Here is a 26,235-nt window from a genome sequence, read left to right on the forward strand (position 1 = left end):
ATTAGCTTGAGTTGGCCTCTGTTACTTCCCCATTCTTCTGAATTCTGGGATTCCCATGTAACATGCTCTGCTTTGTTTCAGGCCACTTCTGCTTTTTCAAAAATGAAGATGGAGATAAAGAAAAGTCGCCGTCACCCACTGGGCAAACCACCAACCCGCTCGCCGTTGTCTGTGGTTAAACAGGAGGCCTCAAGTGATGAGGGTGAGTGCAAATGGCTGTCCAGAATACTGATATGCCAGGGCTACTTGCTTAGACAGCCAGTGGCTTGTCAAGCCCAGAAAAATTGTTGGGGTGATCTTTAATGGGAAACCATGGCATGAGATTCTTCTGCATTTTGCTTAATCCGTGGAGGCCCCTGTACACTCGGAAGGAAGTGTTGCTGAATGCTAAACCCACCTCTAGTTTGTTTTTCTGACTTTCTGGGTGAGACCTGTTAACTACAGGAAATGTGGGGGGAAAACCTCATGGGGAAATTTGGGAGAATGCTCTGGGCAATGAGTAATTAAATTCCTGTTCGGAGACAGGCCGTGGGTGCAGTGGAGAGGGAGGGAGGGCGGGCAAGTTCTGTGATCTTACTCAAATGGCTACATCAGTTGGCAGATCAGGACTTCAAAATACCTGCCTACAAAATCACTTTCACATGGCCAAGCTGTACTTGACACTTCCGTCCAAAGGAGGTTTCTGTGCTCCCTGGAAGTTCCTTCTGCTCACAGCTGTCATGGCTGCACTGCTAAGCGCAGATAATGCAGTTTGGAGTCTTAGGCTATGTCAACACTACAAGCTCGGCTGTAATTCCCTTGCCCACGGACGCATACTTGCGCTGGCTCTTGGGTATGTGATTGGCACAACTAAGCCATGCCTCCGCTGCTGCCACCAGTGCTACTGCAGGTACGCTGGTGTTTATACTCGTGCTAGGTTGGCAAGAGCTAGTGCACGTATGTGGACGCAAGCAGGGAAATCACACCCCTAGCTCCTAGTGTAGGCAGATCCCTAGCCAGGGGGAAATACTGCATTTGGGCGTAGTGCTCCTGTCATGAACCTATGCTCTCCATAATCCTCATATAGAATTAGGTGGGGAGACAGTCAAAGGCTGAGGTCCTCGTTAGCAAACTGAGACCTAGACTTTACTGCGGGGCCCCTTGGTTCCTGTGGTCCTGCAGTGCAGCAGGCTTGAAATCTTGCAGCAGTTTCAGAAGTTTGTTTTTTTTAAAAGGGTGGTCTCCACTGAATTAAATCAGAAGATGAATAATACAATTGGTATACTATGCCTTGTGATAATTCTAATGATAAATTAATATTTTACTATGCCTCTGATGGTTTTTCCGCATGCCCTATGTACTTGAATATGTAGAAGTTGTCATGGGGAAGCTTTGGCAGCTAGGTAGGGGGGAAATGGGGCAGAAGTTTAGGGTTGTGGGAGAAGCAAATTAGCTGGATGTTTCTGCTAAAACCATCAGCAGAAAAGTAGTGAGCAATCCTTGTATGTTACTAGGCTTCAGAGTTAACATAGCACAGAGATGTATGGGAGACTCCCCACTGCTCAGAGCTGTTGCTTTGGGCTGTTTACAGACTTGGGCAACACTACATTAGTTTATACTTAGTGCATGTATGGAAAGTTTTCATTGCACTTGTAGAGACTAACACTATTTTAAAATGAATACTTAGAAACTGGACCACAAAACTGAGGCAAGGATTGGATTCCACAGCTGCAGAATCACAGAATGCCTGGGGCCCCAGTCAAAAGTTTGTGAAAGCAAAGAATTGACAGAAACTAATCACAAACAGCTGCCTGTCAGACCTGTGCCAGAAGCAGATGAAGGTTGCTCAGTAGATTGCAGTTGATGAAAGAGGGTGGGGGGGAATAGTTGCAGAAAAGTGTAGACTAGAACCCAGGCTGAGCTTGCCTCTTGAGCAAGATTTAAATCTGTAGGTGGGTAAGGAGTGCACCCTGTGATGGTAGTTGAGAACAGAGTTGTCACTCACAGGTGGAGACTGGGTGATACTCAGACCCCTCTTGGGAGCTGGCTTGACCAAACAAATCATGTAGTTTCCTGAAAGATGAAACTACTGCCTGGAGGCCAGGGGATTACTATAGATCGGCATTGCACACTTTGAACTTTGGTTTAATTAGGGGAGGCTGCATGATCTAATGCATGGACACTGGGACTGGGAGTCAGGAGGTCAGGAAACTTGGGTTCTCTTCTTTCCCACTGACCTGTCATGTGAGCTTGGCCCAGTCACTCTCCCTCTGAGCTTCAGTTTCCCTGTCTGTAAAATGGAAATGATGATAGCTGGTTTTGTAAAGTGCTTTGGCACCTACGGATGAAAAGTGCTATAGAAGAGCTAACTGATAGTGTTTGTTCTTTAACTTCTCCGAAGTGTCACTAGAGTGTTTATTTTACACCCTCTTGCTGCATTTCGTCCGTACTGAAGACACTTCCCATTGCTCATTTTACTCTAGAAACGTTTCCATTTTCCGGGGAGGAGGATGTGAGTGACCCAGAGGCTCTGAAGTCTTTACTTTCCCTGCAGTGGAAGAATAAAGCACATAACTTCCCAGCTGAGCGAAAATTCAATGCAGCTGCTGCCCTGAGTGAGCCCTACTGTGCTGTCTGTACCCTCTTCTACCCTTATAACCAGGTAATTTCGGATACTGCTGCGGATGGGTGGGTCAGTGGAGGGTATCGCATATTTTAGTCAGATTAGTGTGGGTTTGTTTTCATGGTGTCGGTGTGGTGATCTAGGCTTTTATTGTAAATTGATAAGTCAGAACCCCGTGTGCCATAGAGATGTATCTGGAAATAGCAGAGACAGTGGGAAAAGCCTATTGGCTTTTCATCTTTCCTTGCATTAATTTTTAATTTTACTTAAGTAAAACAGAAGTTCCATGACAAGGGAGTATGCCGTTAACCTCAGATTGTCTTGTGTTGAGCTCTGCCACAGAATTTTTGTGTGACCTTCAGTACCTCACTTAATCTCTCTGCCTCAGTTACCTTATCTGCAAATGGGAATACTGCCCACCTCAGAGGGATGGTGTGAGAACTGATGTGCAAAGGTCTTTGAGATCCTCTGATGGGGAACACGATAAGTGCAAATTATTATTATTATTAATGTTGTCTACACAAGGCCACCAGGACTGTGCAAAACTTGCCCTTCTCCTAAAAACTGGTGGACCACATGCTTTTTCTCCTCTTCCTCAACCAAAACTCAGAGCTTGACAACTTCTCAAGCTGAGTAGGTGCAGCTCAGGGGTCCCTAAAGAGAAAGCAGTCTCTGCTCTCTGTGGGTACATCTATACTGCAACAAAACAAAAAAACCCAACCCACAACAGAGAGTCTCATAGCCTGCGTGAACTGACTTGGGCTTGAGGGACTTGCACAGCAGTGTTAAAAAGAGCAGCGTAGACATTTCTCTGAGAGAACCCTCCTTACTGGGTTTCTGAGCCTGAGCTCCTGCCCAAGCTGGAATGTCTACACTAATATTTTTAGCCCCATAGCATGAGCCTGCATCAGTTGACCCAGGCTCTGAGACTTGCTGCTGCAGGTTTTTTGTTTTTTATAGTGTAGATGTACCCTGAGACACTCTGTCTGATTGAAAGAGGAATCTACCTGGATCTGTTTTTACGTTCGCCAGGTTGTTTGAAATTTGAGGGTGGATTTGCAAAATGCTGACCGAGAGTAATGTCAGGTCCTTCTGTGGTTTTGTCCCTACCTAGGAGAGGCCAACCTCAGTGCTACTGAATTGAACATACACTACAGGATCCCTCTTTTCCCAGGCTAATACAAGCAGCTGTAACATTTCAGTTACACAAGCAAGAGCAATGGTGATGGTCTCGTTTTAAAAATTAATGATTGGAGCCTGAGCTTAGTCAGGAGGCACTGTACAAGGCAGCAGAAAGGAGATATGCATATGTAAATCTTTATGGTGTCTCATTTGTTTTCATTTTCTAATCATTTGAGTAAATCAGAGATAATACCCAGAAAGGTTTTCTGGGCACGTCCAGTCTTCCTCGCTTGCCATAAGAGGCTGCTGGGATTTAAAGTTCTGGGAACTTCAGTTTAAGATGCAGATTTTCTTGGCAGTCATTGCCAGGCAAAACATTGGGAACCAAATCTAACCCTGCCCCACCTATCAGATGTATATTATAAATCAGACCACACAGGATGAGAGGCATCCAAAATTCGTAAAGCCTCTCAAGATGTTAAATTCTTCTGTGCATGGCGTACACAGTGCTGATAACTTAGCTGTGTCTGGCGTAAATACCAAAGCTGCTCATTTCAAGGGGATTGGAAAAAATAAGAAGTAACACACTGACACATTTGGGTCCTGTAGTGATTTACAGGAGCAGACATTAATACATACAGTGCTGCTGCACTTGCGTGTGCATCGAATTGGTACTCAGCGTGAGTTAGCCTTGTAGCCCTGTAGTAATAGGGTACTCTGTGTGTGTGTGTGTGTGTGTGTGTGTGTGTGTGTGTGTAAATATGTATGAATATATTTGTATTCAGCCATGTGTAATTACCCCCACCCCCCGTATAGGTGTAGAGACAGAATCACATGGCAAAGAGCGTTTTTTATCAGTTTAAATATGCTTGTTCCAACATCCTATCCCCCAGTTACTAGTTTGATGGCCTTCTATTTTCTCGCATCCAGTTCCACTAAGGTATCAACTTTTCAGAGATGTACTGAATCTCTTCCCCCTTTATTTTAAAACACTGGGAATAAAAATCCTAGTGGGCCTCTTGCTGTCCCAGCAGATATGGGTGACTTTTAAAAAAAATATATATGATTAGTGCAGTATTTTTGTTCAAATGTGCTTTAGCCACATTCACGTGTGTGTGTGTGTTGCTTTCCCTTAGAGTTCAAGTAGTGTTTTGAAAACTGGTATTTAAAATCACACATGCAAATCTTTGCACCAGAAATCCTAGCACACTCATCCAGTCAGGGAACAGAAACATACAATGCTATTCATCTGACCACTTACATTGAAGCACTGCCTCCAGGCTTCTGAATATTCACAAGCAAAAAGTAAGATTAGAGTAAAAATTCCATCCTCTGAATTTGAACATCAGCTTTAAGGAATTTTCAATTTACTTCCAGATATTTCATGAGCAGGAAGGCAAAATTTGTTAGATATGTTATTTGCTCAACTCTGCCCCAGTTTGTCCCTGCATAAGTAGGGCACATGGAGCCAGAAACAGCTCTGTGTTCACTTGGGGCATGCGTGTTTTAAAAAAAATCCCTGATTTATTCTGCAGACAAGAAATAGTCTCTCTCCAGGACTGCATGATGCTGCTGTATAATGGATTGTGAGGAGACTTGGGTGCAGCTTGGCTGTTTAATCTATTGTTTTTAACTCTGGTTTACTACCAGAAACCTTTAAATGTCCTTCTGAAGAAATTCTTGCTTAAAGAACAGGAGAGGCTGCGGAAGGGGAGGGTAGATCTTGCTTATTCTGTTGAAATCATCTTCTTCTGCAGCATTTGGGGATTTGATCTTATTTTATAAAAGTATAAACACAAAAATAGTGAATGCTGCTCATTATTCTAATGCATCCCTGAGCTTCCAAACCAAACGACAAATCCCAGGGCATATCCTGTTGGAACGGAGGGGAGTGACAAGATTCTTGTCATGTGAGCTAGAAGTTTGGATAAGAGCACAAGTTGCATGGTTGCAAACAGCATGAGCTAGTGAGGATTGATTTTTCACAAGGGCGATATTCTTTGAATTTTAGAACAGTTAGTGGATGGGCAAAGTGGAGACTCTGTGTACCACTGTTTCCTTTTCCTTCTTAAGTCCTTACAGATGGATAAAGAGTCTGTCCAGGTCTCCACAGGGGAGAGCTCCTCCTTGCTCCAGCTTTCAAAGTGTGGACAGAAGACAAAGCCTCTGATCCCTGAGATGTGCTTTACCTCAGGTGGTGAAAACACAGAGCCCCTTCCTTCAAACTCGTACATTGGAGAAGATGGAACCAGCCTCCTGATATCCTGTGCCAAGTGCTGCCTGCAGGTTCATGCAAGTGAGTGTTCCTCCTTTCCCACTAAGGGCTCTGGGCATTCAGACACTTGTAAGCTCCTTTACACCTATGCTTTCTGCATTTGGACACTTTATGGACATGCCTGCGGTTCCTGCCACATTCCCTTTCTTCAGGTCCTATACTAATATGCATATACATTTCCTCTTCATTGTGTTCTCAGGTCTGTCCTAGCTATGACCATCCTCGCATATTTCTGTACATCTGCTTTCTGTTCCTCTTCTGCTCCCCCTGGAATTATTTTCTCTGGTCAGAGGGAAGGAGGGAGAGCGAATAAGGGAGAGATCAGGTCCTGCCTGATGGAAGCTCCCTTCTTATGCAGGCTTCTTTCATATAAACTCCCAATGTGCAGCCTCTCTTCCTAAGCCACGCTGGTGAGTCCAGGGGATGTGGAAGCCAGGCGAATACAGCAATGCCACCTTAGACATGTAAGTCAGGTAGGGGACACTAAGTAGAAATCGTTAGCTTGTGTGATCAGCCATGGTACTGATTAAAAGCTGCTCACGGGGAAACACCTGAGGAAGCGAAAACAGGTACATTCACTTCAGTGCGTCAGCCTCCATTTCTAGAGTGGATTGGGAATGTCCCCTGTTACAACCCCAAGGGCAGTGTTCAATAGCAGCTGAAACTAGAGCAGCTCAGCCTCTAAAATGTTTTCAGCTATAGATTGGGCTCCCATTGAGATACTATCTTTTAGAGGAAAGTCCATTATTTTATTGGGCACTTTTCTCCTTGTGACACATCTATTACAGATTGGCTTTCTCAAAGCCTGCATGAACAGAATGGTAATTTGGGTTCCAGGGAGTCTCATGAGGACAAAGAAGTTCTTAAATTTCTCTCCCAAAACGTGTGCCACTGACATACTCTCTTCCCAGGCCATTATGGGGAACTGACTGGAGCTTTTAAAGGTCAACCAGTGTCTAAAGTCGTTCTGCCGCCCCCCCCGCCCCTCCGTCTGCACTACTGAAACAGGATATTGCATCCTTTTGCTGTGGTGGGAAATAGAATCCTGAAATCTCCCTTCAGCAGTTAAGACGACAGAGCATCATTCTCGGAGATCTTTTGAAATGAAAAGTATAAAACCACCTAATGGAAGCAGCAACGAGTGGAGCCATGGCTCATTACATACCTCCTCCTTGCTCACTTGCACCGTGTAATGTAATGATTCCTGGCCAGTTTTACACTTGCGCTTCCATAAGAGAATCCTCCGAGAGAAATGGCCATCTTTGTTGAATGATTGCACAGCTGGGGCAGACAATGAGCCTTTTGCTAGGGTTAAAAAGAGTACTGGTGCCAGCAGTTCCAGGTGAGTTACATGGGGAGCAGAATGGAAGAAAAGGGAATAAAAAGTGCGTTAAGAATTCTATCTCCCATGCTATTACTACAGAGAGAGTGCAGCATGAATATACCAACTGTACATCATATTCATGGGGATTCAGGTTGAAATTACTTCTAACTAGTTTTGCACTTACATGTGGTTATCGGTGATGATGCCCTGTTAGAAATGAGGAAACTCCAGAGCAGATATCTTTGAGCAGATCCTGCTTCTGGAGGTATCTTAGTTTCTTTCTGCCTGCTGTTTCACCTGTTTTGGCCTTTGTCAGTGCAAGGAGTCTGACGCTATGGGCATGTAAAGTACCATTTATGTACATCATACCTTGGAAACCAGAAATTGCCAAGTAAGCCACTTACAATCCTAAGAACATAAGAATGGTCATACTGGGTCAGACCAAAGGTCCATCCAGCCCAGTATCCTGTCTACCAACAGTGGCCAATGCCAGGTGCCCCAGAGGGAGTGAATCTAATAGGTAATGATCAGTGATCTCTCTCCTGCCATCCATCTCCACCCTCTGACAAGCAGAGGCTAGGGACACCATTCCTTACCCATCCTGGCTAATAGCCATTAATGGACTTAGCCTCCATGAATTTATCCAGTTCTCTTTTAAACCCTGTTATAGTCCTAGCCTTCACAACCTCCTCAGGCAAGGAGTTCCACAGGTTGACTGTGCACTGTGTGAAGAACTTCCTTTTATTTCATTTAAATCTGCTGCCCATTAATTTCATTTGGTGGCCCCTAGTTCTTATATTATGGGAACAATTAATAACTTTTCCTTATTCACTTTCTCCACACCACTCATGATTTTATATACCTCAATCATATCTCTTCCCCCCCCCCCCCCCCGTCTCCTCTTTTCCAAGCTTAAAAGTCCTAGCCTCTTTAATCTCTCCTCATATGGGGCCCGTTCCAAACCCCTAATCATTTTAGTTGCCCTTCTCTGATCCTTTTCTAATTCCAGTATATCTTTTTTGAGATGAGGGGACCACATCTGTATGCAGTATTCAAGATGTGGGCGTACCATAAATTTATATAAGGGCAATAAAATATTCTCCGTCTTATTCTCTATCCCTTTTTTTTAATGATTCCTAACAACGCATTTGCTTTTTTGACTGCCGCTGCACACTGCGTGGACGTCTTCAGAGAACTGTCCACGATGACTCCAGGATCTTTCTCCTGATTAGTTGTTGCTAAATTAGCCCCCATCATATTGTATGTATAGTTGGGGTTATTTTTTCCAATGTGCGTTACTTTACATTTATCCACATTAAGTTCATTTGCCATTTTGTTGCCCAGCCACTTAGTTTTGTGAGACCTTTTTGAAGTTCTTCACAGTCTGCTTTGGTCTTGACTATCTTGAGCAGTTTAGTATCGTCTGCAAACTTTGCCACCTCACTGTTTACCCCTTTCTCCAGATCATTTATGAATAAGTTGAATAGGATTGGTCCTAGGACTGACCCTTGGGGAACACCGCTAGTTACCCCTCTCCATTCTGAAAATTTACCATTTATTCCTACACTTTGTTCCCTGTCTTTTAACCAGTTCTTAATCCATGAAAGGATCTTCCCTCTTATCCCATGACAACTTAATTTACCTAAGAGCCTTTGGTGAGGGACCTTGTCAAAGGCTTTCTGGAAATCTAAGTACACTATGTCCACTGGATCCACCTGGTCCACATGTTTGTTGACCCCTTCAAAGAACTCTAATAGATTAGTAAGACATGATTCCCCTTTACAGAAACCATGTTAACTTTTGCCCAACAATTTATGTTCTTCTATGTGTCCTGATAATTTTATTCTTTACTATTGTTTCAACTAATTTGCCTGGTACTGACGTTAGACTTACTGGTCTGTAATTGCCAGGATCACTTCTAGAGCCCTTTTTAAATAGTGATGTTACATTAGCTATCTTCCAGTCACTGGGTACAGAAGCTGATTTAAAGGACAGGTTACGAACCATAGTTAATAGTTCTGCAGTTTCACATTTGAATTCTTTCAGAACTCTTGGGTGAATGCCATCTGGTCCCGGTGACTTGTTACAGTTAAGTTTCTCAATTAATTCCAAAACCTCCTCTAGTTATACTTCAATCTGTGACAATTCCTCAGATTTGTCTCCTACAAAAGATGGCTCTGGTTTGGGAATCTCCCTAACATCCTCAGTCATGAAGACTGAAGCAAAGAATTCATTTAGTTTCTCCACAATGACTTTATTGTCTTGAAGTACTCTTTTTGTATCTCGATCGTCCAGGGGCCCCATTGATTGTTTAGCAGGCTTCCTGCTTCTGATGTATTTAAAAAAAAACATTTTATTATCTTTTGAGTTTTTGGCTAGCTGTTCTTCAAACTCCTTTTTGGCTTTTCTTACTACATTTTTGCACTTACTTTGGCAGTGTTTATGCTCCTTTCTATTTATCTCACTAGGATTTGACTTCCACTTTTTAAAAGATGCCTTTTTATCTCGCACTGCTTCTTTTACACGGTTGTTAAGCCAAGGTGGCTCTTTTTTAGTTCTTTTACTGTGTTTTTTAATTTGGGGTATACATTTAAGTTGAGCCTCTATTATGGTGTCTTTGAAAAGTGTCCATGCAGCTTGCAAGGATTTCACTCTAGTCACTGTACCTTTTAATTTCTGTTTAACTAACCTTCTCAATCCTCTCACTTGTTCAAATGTTGACCTACTAGGTGAACCAGTTATCAAGGCTTTATGAGAGAGGGTAGTTAATACCATGATTTCTGTGAACCTCTTGTTCTTGGGAGCACCTGGGGTTATGGAATAGTTTCTGAGATGCATTTTCATAGTGTCTGTGTTGCTGTTTGTGACAATGTTAGTTTATCACAGAAGACATATATGTCTGTTTCTTTAGAGAGGCAAGATGGGTGAGGTAATATCTTCTATCGGAAAGGTCCCAGACCTGAAGAAGAGCTCAGGGTAGCTTGAAAGCTTGTCTCTTTCACCAACAGAAGTTGGTTCATTAAAAAATATTACCTCCCCCATGTTCTCTAATATCCTGGGACCAACACAGCTACAACAACACTACAAACCACTATGTTTTTGATTATTATGCCCAAGAGAGGACTTCTGATGGCAGCTGGTTGAAGGTGCTGGTCTTCGTCAGGAGTATTGTAGATTGTACAGCATCTAGTTAAGATTTGTACTAATATTAGGAAGTGTGGTAATTACTATTCTGCTCTTTGACCTTGGCAGATGGAAAGAATTATTTGACTTGTAGCCACAAAATTTGCTTTTATGGTCTCTGCTTTATAGACAAGAGCAGTTGAGCACAAATGTCTGTTGTGGAGAATTAGAATAAAGGATGAACTTCTCTTGCATCCACAAGATGGTCGCTTCCGGCACATGGTGTGTAGTATGTTGACATAGGGTGAGTGCACCCATGATAGAGATGGCTTTCTCATCTTGGAGATAGTCGTCACTGGAGAGTTGAGTCTCTTTATCCAGGACGTGCATATATCTCCAGTAGAAAGGTATGCAGGAACAAAGTTAGCAAGCCAAATTCTGATTTGGAGAGAGTGTTGTGTATATGAATAAAGCAAAGTTAATCTGCAGTCATAGACTGAGCCTGGTGCATTCTGCTAATCAGGTTTAACTATGCTCGATCCATGAGGCTTGGGTTTAGCTGCTTCACTCTAGTCTAATGTTGCAGGTGCCTCCCTGTCTCCTTGTCACTGTCTGTTTACACGAGTAGATTCCAGTATCCATTTGACTTTGGTGTGGTGAGACCAGTTTTCTCACTCTGTAGAATGGCACTACAGCATCGGGGCTTATTGAAGCTGGACTGGCTGGGTGCTGTAAAACTGCTGAGCAGGCCACTTATTGCAGTCCGATTTGGAGGAGTCTTACCCAGCTGCGTTAGGCTGTGACAATGGGAGGGATGCCAGGAAACCTCGGCCAAGGTTTCTAGGCCCTTGAGGTGCTGACACACCCTATTGAGGGGAGAAAGTAGTTACTTGGCTTGTTTTCTAGCCTTGTTGCATTAACTATTGATTCTGGGCTTCAATCACTCTCATTCCCCTCCGCACACACCTCTTCCCCTCTCTCTTGCATAGCTATTTCTGGAAGCTGAAAGCCTCCTATTTATTTAAAGGAATGAGATTTTGCATCTTAGCTACATTCAGAAGCACCATGGCTCCTGAGGAAACAGACAGCGGCACTCAAAGGTTAAAATTTAGTCTGAGCAGGCTGGTTTGCTCTTAATAAGCAAGATTTAATTTATTTTCTGAAAACAAACATGAATATCAAATATGTTTCTCATCGTAGTTTCTCCTTTAGGCTCCTTTTTTCTTTCATTCTTTAGTTTGTCTCTCTCCCTCTCTCATCTGAGAGCTGTGTTACTTCAGAAGATTCCCCCCTCAAGTCCAGAGGTCCCCTGACCTGTGGTCTTGAAACAAGAAATCAGTGCTGAAATTTCACAGTCTGTTCCACACAGGTTTGGGCTCCACAGAGATTTCACTTAAGGGCTTAAAACAGAAACTCATGTCAGCTTCCTAATCAGTTTTCCAAACTCTGTCACCCCGCCTCTTTTGCCAGGTCTGGATTGGATCTGCTTTCATGACCTGTTGCGTGGTGGAAAGGAACTTCATATGCAGGAGGCAACCATGGGTGTATATTATTGACTGTTTTCTGAGGTTGTCTGCCTGGTTTAGGTAGCTGCTTGTTATGGAGCTGGGTCCTGTGTTGCCCTCACTGATAGCTGAATATTTACCTTTAGTTTACCCAAGTTATTAACACTAAGTATTGCAGAGCTTTGTATATTAGAGACCCTTTTGGCCTGTTCAGCTGAGATGGTAGCACCTTGATTTCTAGCTTTTAGTGTGTTAAGCTGAAAATTTCTCATGAGGTGCTTGGGAGGAAGGATGGCCCACTGGTTAGCCTGGGATTCCCCCAGGTTCAGTTCCCTGCTCCACCGCTGACTTCCTGTGTGATGTGCAACAGTAAGCACATAGAGTGTTTAATTCCCCACTGCTAGATTATTTGAAGGGGGGGAAAGGGGTAGAATAAAGTAAAGTCCTACTCAATCTTTCTGCAAAGATGGCTGCACCAGCTGGGTTTAAATCAGCTCATCATTCTTACCCCTTTTGATGTGTCCATTTAGTGTAGCAGTAGGGGCATATCTTCTGAGACCAATCTCTTGAGTGTAGTGCCAGACATCTCCTCCTGACCTCTGGCCCTAGGAAGGTGTTGGGGTTTCACATTCTACTTCATTAGTGTGTCACATCAATCCTAGCTGCCCTACCCCTAGGTGACTCCTCTTCCTTGTCATGTATGTATTGTGGTCTCCTGGGTTTTGAATCTGGTTATTCCAAATGCTGTGTCTAATTTCCAAGGTACATCTAACCTGAACAATCACGTATGTGTTGCCAAGAGTGTGAGAAGAATACTTTGGTTTCTTTCAGGTTGCTATGGAATACGTCCTGATCTGGTGAATGAAGGCTGGTCTTGTTCACGGTGCTCAGCCAATGCATGGGCAGCGGTAAGTATCTACTGTAGTGGAGACTGGAAAGGAAAGGTTTTGGGGAGAATTAACTGGATGCTTCAACACCGAGGGAAGGTGGGGAGATAAAGTATTTCCCTGCCTGCTGTTGCCCCATCTTAATAAATCTCTGTGGAGGTTTTGTTTGGGATTGCCTTGGTTGCCTTTCCAATTAATCTTTTTGATGGTTTTTTACTGTAGGACTGCTGCCTGTGTAATCTCAGGGGAGGAGCTCTTCAAATGACCACTGATGGAAGGTAGGTAGCATTTCAAATGTCTTGCATGTATACTAGAGAGACAAGGCGAGTGAGATAATATCTTTTATTGGGCCAGCTTCCCTGGAAAGCTCTCACCAACAGAATAAATAAAAGATTTATTGGTCCACTAAAATATATCACCTCGCCCACCTTGTGTCTCTAATATCCTGGACCAGCACAGCTACCACTACGTTGCATTGCACGTATACCAGCAGTCTCATCCAAGCACTAGTGCAAGTAATTTTGTTTATCTCGTAAACACTGGTCATGGCGCTCCAGTGTGGGAGCGAAATTTTGCCTCACATGCATAATTGCTGCTCTCTAGAGTGGATGGGTGAACTGAGATGGCTGTGCTGTCCTACTCTTTCTCTGCTCTTAAGGGTCTGATTCTGTGTGGCACTGAACACCTTTAATGTCATTGACTTCAAAGGCAGCACCTTTCAGACAGTGCTCAGCACCATGCAGGCACAGTTCCCTATTGAAGAAAGTTGATCCCTGTTGTTCCAGAGACCTTTATCTAGTGCAGTGCATGATTAATAACCAGATGCTAATATTACCAGTGCTGCCAACTATCATAAATGTGTCCAGATACTATAGAAGAGAAACCGGGAGAAATGTTAACAGCCCTCTAGAGTTTGTTCATCCCATAAATGTGCCAAAAAAATTAAAAAAATATGGCAGCTTCTAATTTCTCTGATTTCCAGGTGGATCCATATAATCTGTGCTATTGCTGTCCCAGAGGCCCGTTTCCTCAACGTAATAGAGCGCCATCCTGTGGACATCAGTGCTATTCCAGAACAGCGGTGGAAACTGGTAGGTGCTTCCTGGGGATTGTTTGCATAACAGCAGGGTTTGGCTTCGCTAGTGAGGAAAAACAATAAATATTGTGTAGGAGCCTCAGGCTGCAAGGGCTGGAGGATGTTCTCCTATTTTTCACCAGAAATGCCTCAGGAAGCAGTACCCTTTGGATATGTCTGAGAGGGTCTGCTTTCCCTTAAAATGTTTCACTTTCTCCATCAGGAAATCTTTCTCATCTCCATTGTCTGTGCAGAAATTACCACATGCCCCCTTGTGGTCATCTCGATAAGGAGGGAATCGGGAGAAGATAGATCAATAGAAATTCAGCTCCTGGCATGTAACCTAATTTCTTTCTGTGGTGGTTGCAATAGCTTCATCCCAGGGGATTAATGATTATATGGAATCAGTGAGTCTTGGCTTGGCCTAGGGTGCTATGTTCTCCCAGTTGGTTCTGAATACCCCTCTGCTATGGGTGCATTTGGTAAGATAAATTGTGCTTTTTGCTTTTCTTTTGTGTGGGAGTCAGTTTTGGACAGCAAGAGTGGGATATGGTGGGGGAAGATGCCATTAGTACTGATGTATTTGGTAGTTAGTGCTGATGTATTTGTTAACTGTGCAGCTATTCAGTGTAGGCAGCCCAGCCCTTCCTGGATGAGAGATTAAGAAGAATCTGTGTATGCTTCTAGAGTTATTCTTCTGTTGTGCAAATGGGTTTTGTACACAAATGTGAATGTAAAAAGCATTCATTATTCAGGTTGCATGATGGAACAATGTGATGCGAGAGTGATAAATCTTGAAGCACCAGCTCTTTATGGATCGTCTGACATTTCCAGCATGCATCCTCTTCATTACCACCACTTGTAACGATGAATTAAAAATCCTTTTACACAGAAGTCGCTTGTATTGCTTAATGGGGCCTCACAAAAAAACCTGTTAACTCCTGCATGACTGCCCTGCAACTGTGCAGCATCCGCCACTGAGTCTATGCAGCATCACTTTGTCGTAGTGAACTCCAGACTGGTTGGCATGGATCTGTGTGGGAGGACTCTGTGATTAAAGGGGAAGACTTTACAGGCAGAAGATAATTAGAGGGGTATGGCGTGTGTATTGGTGGTGTGGGAGAGAGAACCACAAATTGTGGGGGCAGGAAAGTGAAGGTGAGCATTGGGAAGCCTTTGGTGTGATGCTACTGGATTCAGTAACAAGTTTCCATGGATTTCTGTCCACTGTGCAGCATTTTGCAGGTGTCCAAGGGCATCATGGATTTAATAGGCCTTCATCTGAAGCATTTATTCGTACAACACCTGACTCAATTGGCCCATGATCCTGATTAGGGCCTTTGAGCTGTACCTCATCCTACATGGTACCCTGCATGGACCAACAGTCCAATCCAGTATCCTGGTAAATTCCATGTTCCTCCTTTAGCTGCAGTAGACATTTTAAGAAAACCATTCTTTGTAGTAGCTTACCTGTGTTGCAGGTCTCACTGAGAACAGCTGGACTCAGCTGCCGCAGTTTTTGGGAGGAAGAGAAACACTACTTTTCTAGGGGTGAAATGAGCTTGACTCTTACCAGGCAGAGCGTGTGGGGATTTGTTGGATAAGCTGGTGGGTTTTGTTGTGTAGGGCAAGGGAAGTAATATTGGAGATGACAGAGTACTAAAATAGCATCCTTCCTTCATATGGCATCCCAGCCAGCTCTGCTTTATACACAGGTCAGCCCAAACATACCCTTGTACGCATCCCCACATCAACAGTGTCTTTTTCTCACACCCTGCAACGTTAAGAAATGAAAAGAACCAGATTTTCATAAGTGCCTATAGAGAGGTTCATGCACACGCTTGACATGTATGCGCAAGAAGTAGGCGGGTTGAGTTTCATGCCTAAGGCATTACAGGGTTTGAGATTGATAAGGCTTGCCAGATTTGCTAAATTACTTGGGCATGGCAGGGTGAGTGAAGGACAGTGTGGGAGTAAGAGTGACTGACTGATAGCATGGTCTAAAGCTAAGTAGAGTATGGGCAGCAGCTGGTAGCTTCTCCTATACAGCTCTACCGGTATACCTCAGACTAGTCATACCCAACCTGAAGCAGTCCCTACTATTCTCAACCTGGGACCCCGCTCAGATCTGTTAACACAACCTCTGCTGTTTCAGTCCTGAATAGATGGACAGTCTTGCTGAATTGTATAGTGGCTTTTCTTCTATGAATGAACATCCGCTAGGGCATGGGGCCAAAATTGTCCCTTATGGTTTCCTTCCTATTTCATGGGAGGTATAGAATTTTCACATTTGATGCCTCAGGTTGGAAATCAGGACACTTAGTTAACTGTCTATTGTTCTAAGCACCCAGAGCTCCCATTGGAAGTCAGTAAGAGCTGCAAGTGCTAAGCACCCCCTGAAAAGCCTAGCATTAGGCACCTGATTTTGAAAATGTTAGTCTGTGTGACCCACTATGCACTACTCCATCTTAATCAGAGCAGCCCTTCCCATTGTCTGCTGGAGTCTTAAATATTTTAAATTGTGTGCAGTTTATGCCAAGATCACACCTTACTCTGCCAGCAGGCAACATAGAGGAGCTCAGATATCTGCTTGGACACACATTCAGCTCTGAAGCTTCTGGCAAGATGCCACTGTGACCCTTGCAGAAAGTTTCTGCTACCCCTGCAGTAAGGACTAGTTTTAGGATGTAGGAAGTAGACTGACTCTCAGCCCCTTTATCCCACACCACCAGAATGTCTGTTGTGTGTGTTTACTGTCTGCTTGCTAAGATCCCTTTTTGGCTTTTTACTTGTGGGTGCCATTATAATATATATGCACATACCAGTGCTGGAAACAACAATGTGTTGCAGCGTTACCATATATAATGCTGCGTTACTTTTATAGGTGTCATAACTAAGGGAAGATAAATTACATTTTGATCTGAAATTTGAAATGAGATGTAAAGTCAATGACTCAGAGATACAAGGAGGCTTTGTTCTGGACGGTAGGATGTAAAGGAGAAAGTTCTTGAACTAGCAGCCCTGGTAAAATTGTATGAAGCGGTGCAGAGGAATTTTGAGCTAGATGAGCATGGGGGAGTACAGAGAAACATGGATTGTGAGATACCATGGAGCAAGTCCATGAGGCTTTTGGCAAGTGCATCCTGATACAAATGGGGGAACCAGTGGAGTTGTTTGAAGAGGAGGACAGGAGGATTGTGGTCACCTTTCTTTTGTGTATTAGAGGTGGGTAGAGGTATTCTGTATGTGGTGAGGCTTGTGGTGAACATGGAGAAGGGAGTTGAAATCAAGGTGAACAGAAGAGGGGGTAAGGCTGGAGATTTCAGTAGTGTTTGAGTTGAGGCAGATGTTGGTGAGAGCGTGGAGCTGGGATGAACAGACCCATGAACAGGACCTGGGAAAGGAGAGTGAAGAATGACAGGAAGGCCGTAGGTAGCTGAAGTAAATGAACTAGAGTAAAGAAGGGAGGTGGCGGGAGATGCCTCTCCAGTGGATTCAAGTGCATTTTGTTACTGTTCACATCACTTTTCCTTAGCAATGTGGGGGTGGTGGGGCAGCACGCTCTGATGCAGGTGCAGGATGAGGACTTGGGGTGACTTGTTTGAAAACAGTGTCCAGCTGACCTGAATATGTGCATTAGGTGCTGAGGCCGGGCCCCCCTTGAAAGCACAGACCTCTCAGTTCATTTGGGCATGCTGCAGCATTCTAAAGAACGCAGTTTGCATGGCTTCTGATTAATGGTGTATTACAGGCCTGTATGTGTAAATTATGTATGACGTGGAAATTCAGAATAATTAGCTGTCATCCCTCACTGGAGTAAATGAATTGTAGTGTTCATCATGCTGTAGACAGCCCATTCCTTACTCTTAGCTATGATCTGATTTTTTTCTGTGTGCATTTATTCAGAGTATTTTTCTCCCGTACCTTAGACATTTTCTCTTCCCACCTCCCCTTGCTCATTAATTCATATCTGTCGGAGCATCTTCCCCACAATACTCAGGACTTACAGGAACCATTAGTCACATGTCCCACACCTCCAGGTCTTCCACTCGTGCTCTGCTTTCACCATACTCCACACCTCAAGGTCCCTGTAACTTAAATTTTCCTTTCTCCTCCGATCATATTTGATCTGTCTAATCATTCCTTTTGGTCTGGCTCTTCTGCACAACAGAGTGTCTCTGCCACTGGGATGCCATTAGATTCATGTTAATCCCTCAGGCTTGGAAGCAGGCTTTACAGCAATAAAATCAGACTCTCTGTACTCAAGGGTTAATACTCCCTTGAGAGGCTGTATTGAGCACTTCGTATATCAGCGCTTGTCCCTGCTAGAGAGAGAATTAGGTATTGACAGTTTAATAATGAGATCTCATTGCTATTGACTTGCTCTCAGTGCTGTATTCCTGCTGTGCACTTTGCTGTGGTGCTTATCTACCTTTTGAACATGGCTTACGGAGCGATAAGGGCATAGCTTATTAAATACTAAAAACTACATTCAGGCAATGCGAAGGGCTTGACTTTGACTAACAAAAGCTAGGAATTCAGAGTGAAAGCACAGGACCAAATTCATCTCTCTCCACTGATTTTGATACTTACAAGAGAAATGAACTTGACTTATTGCGTCCACATACAGGAGTGTTACTGGTGTATCTGGGCATGATTGGGAGTGGCGGGAACGTATGAGGCAGAGTGATTTCCTCTCTTTGCTTGCTTGTTTGTTTTGTGAAAAACTGATCTTTATTTTCCAGAAATATACAAACTTATTCTCTCATTTCTCCATCTTCTTCTTCTTCTGATGTACAGGACAGTGTTACATCTTATCAAAACTTCACAAAGGTGTTCTGACAATATACCATTTATGAATTCTTCTGTGTTTGCAAGCTGCATGTTCATGTAGCTGTCGATAGACACCAGGTAGCCCTTGTACTCCATTCCCTACTTCAGCTTCACCATCACCAGCTTCCCCGTCAACCCGTTCAGGAAGGGCTTCGGGTTCAGGGGCAAGCTCATGGTAACGCGGCCTGGCACAAGGCAGCAGTAAAAACAAAAATTACCCGCAGGGCTGCATGTGTGCCCGATGGAGTCTAAGAGAAAGGGTGGGGAGAGGGAAATATCTGTCCCTCTTTGGGGCAGGGACAGTCTTTGTTACAGCACCTAGTACAGTTGATGCAAGGAAGGGAGTGGGGAAGGAAGGCTATGCCTGATGGCAGGAGCTGCAGAGGGAGGAAGGGTCTCACTTCCAGTGGAGAGACGGGATACTAATGTTTAGATGAGGAGAGGGGGAGGCCCAATACAGTGTTTTCTTCGGGAGCATAGTACCAATTTTCAGGTGACTAAAAAATTACCTCCTATCCCTATTCCCACCCACAATATATGAGGAGATGATTTCCATGTGATAAATATTTATCCCATACCTGTGTCCTGATCACTTGTCCAAGAATCCATCTCCCCAGGATTCTATTCATATGAGTAGTTTGAAACCGTTGCATTCATTTTAAAGGGCAACCTCCCTCCCTCCCTCCACAAAATGTGGAATTTCCTCTTTCTCAAGTTATCCCAATCATCAGTGACAGCTTTTCTAGACATAAATGTTTTATGGATTAAGGCTGGGATTTCCAAATGAGCATATAAGAGTTAGGAGCTCAATTCCCCATGAAAGTCAGTGAATTCCGAACTCCCTGAGGCTCTGTTGGAAATCCCAGTCTAAAATTTAATATTCCGCATTCCTGCAGGGCTGGAAATGGGAGTTTGATACCATTGGAGTGAGGGGCGATTCTCAGCTTCCCAGTGGTACCCAGTGCTCAATGCCAATTCTGCAGTACCATGAGATACTGGACTTTTAAAACAAGGACATGTTTGTTTAGAAAGGCTATTTCAGATTCATTTCAAAGGTGTCTTAAAGCTTGTCTACACTTGAAAGTTAGTTTAGATTAAGGTAAGGTGTGAATTCAAAATGCAATAGCTATTCTAGAGTAATTTCATCTGTGGACGCCCTTATTCTGGCATGGTAAGAATAATGAATAGTAGGTTAAAAAAGTCTTGCTGGCTCCATAGCCAATGCATAATATTCTCATTCCAGAATTGGAAAGCCTTGTTCCAGTTTAGTTTAATCTTCTTTCAAAGAGGATTAAGCGAACATGACACATTGATTCTGGAATAAGAGTGTCCATACACAAGAGTTATTCCTGAATATCTCTTTTGGAGTAACTCCATATGTAGACAAGACTTTACATTTATTATTTGCTTTCCTTTCTCTCTAAGCCCTGCATAGTTGGACTCCTAGTAACCAAGGCAGCTAGCTTTACACAGAGGAATACAAGAAACTGTCCAAATGGGGGGGAGGCGGTTAGGACTTTAAAGCATTTTAAAACCTTTTTTGTAACATCTGTGGCGTATTCAAAATACATGGTGTACTGTGAATGTTTTATTTACCCAAGAGTGGCAAAGCAGTGAGTGAGTTATAACGTCAGATAATCCCACATAGATGCCAGTCAAACAATTATACCATGTCATCATGTATTCCGTGTGTATATGTGTAATAATAAAAAGGGCCTACTTAAAAATAAGATGTTAAACTGTTGTTCTGTGTTGTGTTGTTTTGTCCAGAGATGGAAAATTGTCTATTCTAGCAACTTGTTTCCCAAGTTTCAGCTACAATGTGAATTAAAATGGGTACATTTAAAAATCTCTGGAGAATGGGTGTATAATAATGCTTGTAGGTAATGATGATACAGTACACTCCAGAGAACATTGTCCCAAATTGTTTTTGTGAGGACTTAATCCATCAGGCACATATTAGTCAATGGTGTCATTGATAGCTGTTTGAAAGATTAAAATGATGTCACCTTGTTGCTGTTCAGGGGAACAATAGTTCTGTGTGTCTGCTATATTTAGGATGTGTGTGTTTTGGCTCAGGATGGGTTCTAGATGAGTGCAAATGGTTGAGCAGGCAGATTGAAAGGAATTTGACTACCCCGTCTCTATTGTGCACTGCATGAGACATCCTCGATCCTGGTTGGGACCTCTGAGCTCTACTTCAGTGTAACTGTTGATAACAAGGAGTTTTGTACCATGTCTGGTAACTGGATGTCTAACTCTGGCCTCCGGCCTCAAATATGTTGATTAAAAGCTGCTGCTGACTTTGTCTCCATTGCATAACGTGAACCTGTGTTTCACTTCAGAAATGTGTGTACTGCCGGAAGCGGATGAAGAAGGTGTCTGGTGCCTGCATTCAATGCTCCTACGAGCACTGCTCCACATCCTTCCATGTGACCTGTGCACATGCCGCTGGGGTACCCATGGAGCCGGATGATTGGCCATATGTTGTGTCCATCACTTGCTTCAAACATAAAGCAGCCAACCACAATGTAAGTGTCTTCTATTTAAAATCCCTCCTATGTACTGTTTCTCTCATGTCTCTCTTGATCCCTGATTGGTCCCTTTCGTCTGTTCCATAGATCCAGTTTCGGAGGGAGGTATCGCTGGGGCAGACTGTGATTACGAAGAACCGCAATGGACTCTACTACAGGTGTAAAGTAATTGGCATGACAACGCAAACCTTCTATGAAGTGAACTTTGACGATGGCTCTTACAGCGACAACGTTTACCCGGAAAGCATTACTGTAAGAAGCTCTTTAGATTCCTCTGTAACTGCAGGTAGAATCTATAGCAGGAGTGGACAAACTTACTGACCCTCCGAGCCCTGTACAATAATCTTCAGGAGACGCCTGTCGGGGCTGAAGGCTCAAGCCCCTGCAGGCATGCCTCGCAGGGCTGAAGCCCCGAGCTCCCCTCTCCCTGAGTCTGGTGGGCAGAGAATGAGGGGAGAGGGTGATGAGCTCTACGAGCTGCACTTTAAGTGTAAAAGAGCTGCATGCAACTCGTGAGCTGCAGTTTGGCACCTCTGATCTATATGATGCAATGCTGAATCCTTGCCTACTTTGAGGGAAGGAACAACAAAGCATACCCTGAGAAATCTTTTTACGATAGGTTAAAAAATTGCTAGCCGCATAGCTGTTTGATAAAGTGATCTTCATGCATCTCCTTATATATGGCTTTACTGATTATCACCTGGTTTCCAATCTTTTGTTCCTTGACCAACAGCTGCTGCCAGTGTTGGTCGCTGACGTAAGAGAACATAGTTTGTTCTGTCTTGCACACTAATTACGTTTTTAAAGTCTCATTTTTTCCCTCCCAAGTCCTGTTTTGGGTAAATACAGGACAATGTGTAAGTTTGTTTTAATATTGTAAATAGATTAGAGTGGGCGGGGAATGTATTGAAGAACTGGAGCAGGGTACTAAGAGTCAAGTTTCGTGGGTTCTATTCCCAGTTTTGCCACTGACCTCCCATGTAATACTGTGGGCAAGTCAATTAACACCTCTTCCCCTGTGCTTGTAAAATGAGAGTAATACATCACAGTATGGTCTGAGCTGCTTTGAGCGCCTTGGATGAGTTCCACAGAATTGCAAAGTATTATCACCGGCAGCTGGTGCAGACAATTTGGTTCAGTACTTGAACAATGGGTTGTAACCTGCCTATGCTTAGTGAGATTTTGAACAGATGCAAATTTGCTTATGGTGCGGTAGCCTCCTGGGTTCTTATGTTAAAGCATCATGTAATTGTGGTATCTTCCATGGTTGGTCACTATGACAAAGATGGTCAGCTTGTTCCCAAATTTTATTTGTCTGTTTTTTTCCTGACTTTCTTCTGTCTTTAGAGCAGAGACTGCATTCAGATGGGACCCCCTCCAGAAGGCGAGTTGGTTCAGCTGCAGTGGACTGATGGAATCATCTATAAGGCCAAGTTTATTGCAGCCCAGATCAGTCAGATTTATCAGGTAAATAGGGAGGGGTCTAAAAATTCCACCACAGCACCTGTGTGTTACACAAGCTTTATTCCTCACAGGTACAGAAGGCTTGTTGTATTTATGAAGACGTAATGTGACCTCCAGAGTTAATATTTCCTGTATTCTTATAGGAACTGTAATGCTCCTAATGAAGAGAGTCAGGAAAAGTGTCTTCAGTGGCAGATTTTGGATGCATGTACACACACGTATGCCTCTCTATCTACGCAGTCCTGCTCTTAGAAATTCACAATGGGTTCTTTTCATTTACACCCTTTCTCTGTGATGAAAAAGGATGCTTGAGTTGTTGTTATATGTAGCTGTGCAGTGGATAAGCAACTGTAGAGAAAAGCGGGAGTGGTTAGTGAATGCTTAAAGGATTTGTTAAATGTAATATAGAATTTCTGGCACAGAGTAAATTTTCTCTCTCAAAGATAAATAGTTTATGATAAAAAAGAAAAATCATTGATCTAAAGAGGACCTGATCTCTGGAAGATGCTTTGATTGGAAATCTAAGTCTTCCCTTGCCCCTTTTACAAGTGTTTCTGGCAGAGCTTTTGCTTATGATGAGTCATTTGAGAGAGACGAGTTACCTAAACACAGAGAACTTGCTGAAGAGGGGGCCTTTCAGATCCATTGGGGGGATACCTGTTGGGGACTGGATGATTTGGGATTGTTAATGGGTTACTGGGACATCATGTGACCCAGGTCAAAAGTGACTTGATATCGCCACTGTCTGTTGGCTGTTCAATGGCCTGTGTGAAATGAGCTTTATGACAAAGCTCTGCTTCCTAACAAACCAGTATTTAGGTCATTAAAACCCTCTTGGCAATAAAAGTGGAGATCAGGAATAGAATGGGCTTGGAGACTTGACACTCGCTGCCCTGGAGAGTCATGGGAAGGTACATGGCAGAGCAGTATGTGGGAACAATGTCCTGCTGCTATATCTCCTTTACCTATTCTGTGAATAATTAGAAGCCTCCAGTCCTGTCATTCATGTCACCAACTACCTTTTCTAGCAGAGAACAGAAGCAGCCAATTTTGTAGCCCACAAGTCTGAGTGCTGAAGCAGTGTGTTCGTGTGTTTTGTACCACATGTGGGATTTCTGTTTACAGGAGGCCAGCAGTCAAATCTGAAGAAGAGTCAGCATTTCAACATGAAGTTCCACAAAATTCAACACTGTCATTTGACTACATCTAGGTTAAATGGGCCACAAGAAGTTTCAAAATTACCAGGATTCTGGGAGGTTTCAAGTGCACCCTGCGCACCTCAGTTTAACCAAACACACACAATGAAACTTACGAACTATTTTGTGCCGTGTAGATTCGCATTCCTAAGTAATCTTGAAAAGTATGGTGGGAGAAATTTCCCAGGACACTTGTCTAAGAGGCACTTATTATACCGATTAGTCTTTTTTTCACAAAAATAGCCTAAGGTCTTGACATGCAAACAGAAGAGCATCATAATCCACAGACTTGTATCCTAAAGATCTCTTTGGCATGATGCTCCAAAGAAAAGAGAGTCTGATTTTTAACATAAATTTTAACTTTTGTACGGTTCCATTGAAAATCTGTTCTGTTTTCTTTCTGATTTAGTTACAATATAGGAAATTCACATATTGATTTAAAATAGCATTAAAAGCTAATATGTAAAGAAGCATCTATGTTACCAGCACTAAATGAGAACAAAATATGCAGGCAGATGGGCATTTGTACATTTTGCAACTCATGAAGTTACTTGTTCCATGTTTTGCACATTCAGGTTAGGTGCATATCTTTTGAAAATTTAACTCTAGTGGTTTGTCTTTAAACCTCATTTGTGTGTGTATTCAGAATGGAGACTTAAACTACCCATAACGTATTCCCTTGTGCCTAGTTGTTACAGCTGATGTATAGCTCTTAGTTAAGAGACTACAGTAAGAGGTGTTGACCTTGCATAGCTGATGAACCACAATACCTGGGTGCAACAGGAGGGGCAAGTTCAAACATAGGGCTGGTCTACACTAGAAGTGCTACGTCAGTCCAGCTGCACCAGTGCAGCTGTGCTGCTGTAGTGTGTCTGGTGAAGACGCTCTATGCCGACTGGAGAGAGCTCTCCTCTCGGCCTAATTGCTCTATCTCGGTGAGAGACAGTACCTATGTCTGTGGGAGAGCGTCTCCTGTCAACATAGCACTGTCCACACTGGCGCTTAGGTCGGTGTAACTTGCATCACTTGGAGTGGGCAGGGGGGAAGGCTTTTTCACACCCCTGAGCAACATAAGTTATATCATCATAAGCAGTAATGTAGACCTGCCCATAGATTTTTTTTTTTTGTCCCTCTGAATTTCCTCAATTTAAATCAGACCCTACCTTTCTCTTAAACCGTATTGTTTGTTTTCTGCATTATCCAGGATGCTACTGTAAGTCTTCAGCAAAGCAAGCAAGAGGCTCTGAGAATATTTATTTTATGGTTTAAAATTTCATGTGCTCATTTTCATGAATAAACATCCCTGTAACATCTCCTGTTACATAATTCATGATAGGTTTCAGAGTAGCAGCCGTGTAAGTCTGTATCCACAAAAAGAAAAGGAGGACTTGTGGCACCTTAGAGACTAACAAATTTATTTGAGCATAAGCTTTCGTGAGCTACGGCTCACTTCATTGGATGTAATCAGTGCTCAGAGAGGCTTGGAATGAAGAGTTACCACCACAATTTTTTACACCTGCCTGATTATTGTTCCTTGTTAAAACACAAATGTATTTTGACTTGTTCGAAGAAAATCTTAATTTAAGAAGGAAGAAGGACTTATTAATGAGAGTGTAATACCAACGTTACAGCAGGGGGTGGGTGTTTTCTTCATGGTTCCCACTGTTTTTTCTGTGTCCATCAGAGAATCCGGGGGACTTTTTAGGCTGATAAAAGGAGGTGAGGAGAGACTTGTTAGGTGTAAATGGAGAAGCCAGTCACCTGATTACTACTATGCTCTCTGCAGGTGGAGTTTGAAGATGGCTCCCAGCTGATGGTAAAACGTGGTGATATTTACACATTGGAGGAGGAGCTTCCTAAGAGAGTGAAATCTCGCCTGGTGGGTATCAAATCCGCAGGAGAAAACATGGGGAGCAGCTTCTCACATGTGCTCATTAGATTTTCTTTTAAAGGCTCTTTGAAAGTGACCTAAAAAAAGCTCCCTCTGCCGTCTAGAACTATAAGACCCTAATTCACTCTCAGAATATGTGGAAGATTGTAAAAAGACTAATGAAGACATTTGAAAAGGTTTTAAACAATTCCGGCTTGTCAAGACCTGATTTCTATGTTCCCTAGTTAAGAAAGCATGTATTCAGTAAAGTGTCTTTCGTCCTGGAGGCAGTGATGAGCTGCCAAAATCTTAACAACAGGTTCCCTGATCACCCCACGAGGGGGTCGTTGCCCACCCTTGCCGCCCGGGACTCCTGCCCCATCCAACCCCCCCATGTTCCTTGATGCCCCCCCGCCCCATCCACC

General features: G+C 43.3%; 1 protein-coding gene and 1 pseudogene across 2 annotated transcripts in view; one reads left to right on the plus strand and one right to left on the minus strand.

Moving 5' to 3' along the window:
- The window catches only part of KDM4B (lysine demethylase 4B), a 177,271-nt gene that overhangs the window by 143,820 nt on the left and 7,216 nt on the right, over positions 1-26,235 (plus strand). The window contains exons 15-24 of one of the 2 annotated variants that reach the window (XM_075123313.1): positions 82-202; positions 2,463-2,641; positions 5,798-6,020; positions 12,783-12,859; positions 13,061-13,116; positions 13,821-13,929; positions 21,092-21,277; positions 21,368-21,532; positions 22,628-22,747; positions 25,727-25,819. In XM_075123313.1, coding sequence (XP_074979414.1) covers positions 82-202; positions 2,463-2,641; positions 5,798-6,020; positions 12,783-12,859; positions 13,061-13,116; positions 13,821-13,929; positions 21,092-21,277; positions 21,368-21,532; positions 22,628-22,747; positions 25,727-25,819 — 1,329 coding nt within the window. The other variant, XM_075123314.1, reaches the window with a different exon arrangement.
- Positions 18,622-18,964, minus strand: LOC125627157 (small nuclear ribonucleoprotein F pseudogene; annotated as a pseudogene).

The sequence above is a fragment of the Caretta caretta genome, chromosome 25 (genome assembly GCF_965140235.1).
Source record: "Caretta caretta isolate rCarCar2 chromosome 25, rCarCar1.hap1, whole genome shotgun sequence".
Lineage (NCBI taxonomy): Eukaryota > Metazoa > Chordata > Testudines > Cheloniidae > Caretta > Caretta caretta.